The sequence below is a fragment of the Cucurbita pepo genome, chromosome LG08 (assembly GCF_002806865.2).
Source record: "Cucurbita pepo subsp. pepo cultivar mu-cu-16 chromosome LG08, ASM280686v2, whole genome shotgun sequence".
NCBI classification, from domain to species: Eukaryota; Viridiplantae; Streptophyta; class Magnoliopsida; order Cucurbitales; family Cucurbitaceae; genus Cucurbita; species Cucurbita pepo.
Window position 1 is genome coordinate 5,021,007 of NC_036645.1, and position 4,813 is coordinate 5,025,819.

The following is a 4,813-nucleotide window of genomic DNA, read 5'->3' on the forward strand; positions in this document are numbered from 1 at the left end:
AAAAAAAAAAAAAAAAAGGTGCAACAAATTTCACTAAAATTAGCATTGTGATCTGAATGGCTATTTTTTAACCGAGAAGGATAAAAAATAGGAATACCATAAAAACTTATTGTATAAATACTTCAAAAATTATATGCACAGAAATCGGGTCTTCTCTACATCCCACTCTTATTCCTGGCAGAGAAGGATTGTTTTGTGTTCAATACTCCTTTTGTTGTCCCTCGGTAATTTTTGTAGGTACTTTTACTAGCCATGTTCTCTTAGGTTATTTATAAGATTGATTGGTAGTGTTGTTCAAGGTAATTTACCTTTAAGAATTTTGTATTCATTTAAGTAGCTTCACTAGCTATTAAGAAGACATTATAATTAAAGTTTGTTTTACTTGTTAATTCTATCTTAGAGTGGGGGTTCAGCCAAGGATCCATCCAAGATGACCAAGGTTCTCATTGTTTTAATGGGATTTTTTCTCATGTTTTTGTCGGAGACATTGGGAACAGGAGAACAGCTCAAATACAAAGATCCAACAAAACCATTAAATGTTCGAATCAAGGATCTACTTGGTCGGATGACTGTGGAGGAAAAAATAGGTCAAATGGTGCAAATTGAAAGGGTTAATGCTTCAGCTGATGTCATGAAAAACTATTTCATTGGTAAATATCTTACTCCTAATCTAATTCTCTCCTCACTCTCTTAAAGTACTAATACAATAATATTAAATGTAGGGAGTGTATTGAGTGGTGGAGGTAGTGCCCCATCGAAGAATGCCTCAGCTAAGGATTGGGTGGACATGGTGAATGAAATCCAAAAAGGAGCTTTGTCGAGTAGGCTAGGAATTCCAATGATATATGGAATTGATGCTGTTCATGGCCACAACAATGTCTATAATGCAACCATCTTCCCTCACAACGTTGGACTTGGAGCTACTAGGTTACATAAATACTCCCTCTCTATTTTTTATTTTTTATTTTTATTCAACACTAATCATATACCTTATTCATTCATGTAAAAATGATTTTCCTTTGATTAAACAAACAGAGACCCTCAACTTGTGAAGAATATTGGGAGTGCTACTGCCCTTGAAATTAGAGCAACTGGCATTCCGTATGCTTTTGCGCCTTGTATAGCGGTAATTATCTCTGTGTTTCAATGGAGAAAGATCATCTTAACATTTCTGTTACTATTTGTTGTTTATTATGTCATGTGATTTATTTTGGAGGTTTTTGTATTTCAATTAGGTTTGTAAAGATCCACGATGGGGTCGGTGTTATGAAAGCTATAGTGAAGACCCTAAGATTGTTCAAGAAATGACTGAGATCATACTAGGTTTACAAGGAGAGATTCCACCTAATTCTCGCAAGGGTGTTCCTTATGTCGGTGGGAAGTGAGTCTTCAAATATTAATCAGTTTCTTTAATCGTGTACGTGTTGAAAATAACCACTATTTTCATTTATTTATGAATAGAGACAAAGTGGTTGGATGTGCAAAACATTACGTTGGTGATGGTGGAACAACTAAGGGTATCAACGAGAACGACACAGTAATAGACAGACATAGCTTACTTAGCATTCACATGCCAGGTTACTATCACTCGATCATTAAGGGAATTGCAACCGTTATGGCTTCTTATTCAAGTTGGAATGGACAGAAAATGCATGCCCACAAAGAACTCCTTACTGACTTTCTCAAAAACACTCTCAATTTTAAGGTAATATGACTTCTTGATTCTACTTTGTGATTGTCACTTTGTTGCAGACATTTGATGATTTGATTTAAAGTGAGCTTAATATTACTTCGGTCTTTTTAGGGCTTTGTGATCTCAGATTGGCAGGGTATTGATAGGATTACATCTCCACCACATGCTAATTATACATATTCCATCATAGCCAGCGTTACTGCAGGTGTTGACATGGTTAGTATTATGCTCGACACTTTAAAACGTATTTCAACAAATAATTATATGCTCATGTACACTTTTCAATACAGATAATGATACCGTACGACTACAAGGAGTTCATCGATAAAATTACCTACTTGGTAAAAAATAACATAATTCCTATGAGTCGAATTGACGATGCAGTTTGGAGAATTTTGAGAGTTAAATTTGTTATGGGTTTATTTGAGAACCCATTAGCTGACTACAGTTTGGTTAATGAGATTGGTAAAAAGGTAACTATATGGAATATGTCTTCAATATTATGAAATAAAATATAGAAATTATGTTTTAACTTATGTTTTTCTCACAATAGGAGCATAGAGAACTAGCTAGAGAAGCCGTAAGAAAATCACTAGTGTTATTAAAGAATGGGAAATCGACTTCAACACCATTGCTTCCTCTTCCAAAGAAGGCACAAAAAATACTTGTTGCTGGCACCCATGCAAACAACCTTGGATATCAATGTGGTGGTTGGACTATCGAATGGCAAGGAGCTAGTGGCAACAACCTTACAAGTGGTATGAAAATATTACAATATAAATTGTGAAGTTTTTCCTTATAAATTATTGGGATATTTATATCATCTCCTTTTGTTAGGCACAACTGTGCTTGATGCTATAAAAGAAACGGTTGGTCCTGAAACAGAAGTTGCCTTTGAGGAAAAACCAAATAAGGAGAGTCTTCAATCACATGAGTTTTCTTATGGCATTGTTGTAGTGGGAGAGTATCCATATGCAGAAACTAATGGTGATAGCTTGAATTTGACAATTCCCGACCCTGGTCCAAGCACCATCACAGATGTTTGTGGCGCTATGAAATGTGTAGTTATATTAATCTCAGGACGGCCTGTAGTAATCGAACCTTATATTTCTTCAATGGATGCACTTGTTGCTGCTTGGCTTCCAGGAACTGAAGGAAAAGGCATTACTGATGTATTGTTTGGAGATTATGGTTTTACTGGAAAACTTCCCCGAACGTGGTTCAAAACTGTTGATCAATTGCCAATGAACTTTGGAGATCCTCATTATGATCCTCTTTTCTCCTTTGGATATGGTCTTACTACAGAACCCATCAAAGCTTAATGAATGACTGCGTCAACTTAACTATTTTACATATATAAGTGCATGGCCTCCAATATTGTATACTCATATATATAAGTAGATAACCTCCAATTCGTTTTGCTCAATAAGAGTTCTCATTTTTTCTTTATGCTTTCCATACTGATTGTCTAAATAGTATAAGGGAATAATGTATCACATTAGTATATGTCACAACAATTCAGTTTAGTTTGTTCATTAAAGAGGGAATAGGGTTGAGTTACAAAAGAGGGAATAGGGTTGAGGTACAAAAGATGGATATTTGATATGACAACTACAAACACATGTGGACAAGATAAACACCCTGGGTCTACATCCCGACCACCCCTCGTCTACCCCTCGTCTTGACTAGCAGCATCATACATCTGAAAAGGAAATTGTAGGTAACTTAACCAACTTGTAATGTAAGCATCTTTGACCTAGTATTGCATCCTTCACCTAGCAAGAGAATAAGGACTTTACTAGGCTCTAGGTGAATGACTCTTACTATTCACAGACTAGAGTTTTTTTCTTAGCCTACGTAGTGGTAACTTGAGTTTAGGCACTACCTCATATGGTGTGTGCTAGTCTGTTCGTCATAAATGAGAGGTTAGATGACGAACTCTTTTCACAAGACCAATGTGATCATCCAAGGTTGGGGAAGCAACACTCCCTATGTGTGCTAGCTATATTGATTACGCGCATGATTCACACTTCGAAAACCCTTATTCTCCAACATCCGTCGGTCTTGTTCAAGTCGCAGTAAAACCATCTTTCAGACTTGGATTATATCTCAGTCCTTATCTCCCTTCGAGATAAAAGGACTTACAGGAAAAAAACTTGAATATTAAAGTCGAAACCCATGAATATAAATATTTCTCCAAGAGCATTAAGATCCTCACCAAAATGTTCATAGAAGCAAATATGGGATTTGCTATTTCAATTTCGTTCCCTGTTCCAAAAACTCTCTCTTGGGATCAAATAACCAGAAATACTGGAAAATAGAAGATGCAAGTCTTCCAACCAAATCATCGAACATGACGATGGCAGCGTTGAAATAAAATTCAGCGAATCAAAAGTAAAAGAATTCTTGTTTTGGACCGAGTACTTCTGGAGTTCCAAGCTCAATATATGATCATTTAAAGGTAAAAGAGGTAAGTTATGATCAATCCACTACGAAGATGGCTCAAGATCTCCAACCCATACCTGATATGGATACTCAATTTTTCTATAAGAGTTAGCTAAATGGCATTAGAGTTGATTTCCAAATAGACAAGGAATTGTTAAGAGCAGATTTTATGTCTTCTTTCAAATCTAAGCTGAGTGAAATGAATTAAGGGCTAAGTGGTATTCTCATATGGAAGCCATAGAAGAAAATATACCATTCTTTAAAGAAAATATTTTGCAGTATACACCTTGACTTAGAGGAGCTGGAAGACTACCCGAAGAGGCGAGGTATATTCAAAACATCCTCCATTGGAAGAAGTTGAATTTGACAACTACTACAGAGAAAAGGTCAAAGTCAGTCCTATCAAAAATATTTCGGAAGGACTAGAAAAGGGTAATCTGACTCTAAAGAATATCAAGAATATCCAGCATCAAAACAATTATTCAAATAAAATTTTATCCACAATCTCTACTCAACTTGAGAGTATCGAGGGAAAAATCTCGAAGAAATCTGATACTCAGCAAGAAAGCGCAAGCTGCTCTGTACCAAAGATCGATGAGTCAATACTAATACTCAGACCGGCAAATCTCGATATATTTATGAGGAGGGTTTCAAAAGAAGAGGCTGTAATAGCCA

The 4,813-nt window shown here is 36.0% G+C and overlaps 1 protein-coding gene across 1 annotated transcript; it reads left to right on the top strand.

The window, feature by feature from the left end:
• Nucleotides 1–418: 418 nt before the first annotated feature.
• LOC111800651 (beta-glucosidase BoGH3B-like) lies at nucleotides 419–3,075 on the top strand. The gene is made up of 9 exons (XM_023684440.1): nucleotides 419–650; nucleotides 723–927; nucleotides 1,036–1,126; nucleotides 1,236–1,381; nucleotides 1,462–1,705; nucleotides 1,805–1,909; nucleotides 1,984–2,166; nucleotides 2,247–2,451; nucleotides 2,531–3,075. The coding sequence occupies exons 1-9, from the start codon at nucleotides 431–433 to the stop codon at nucleotides 3,013–3,015; spliced, it is 1,884 nt and encodes a 627-aa protein (XP_023540208.1). The 5' UTR covers nucleotides 419–430; the 3' UTR covers nucleotides 3,016–3,075.
• Nucleotides 3,076–4,813: the final 1,738 nt, after the last annotated feature.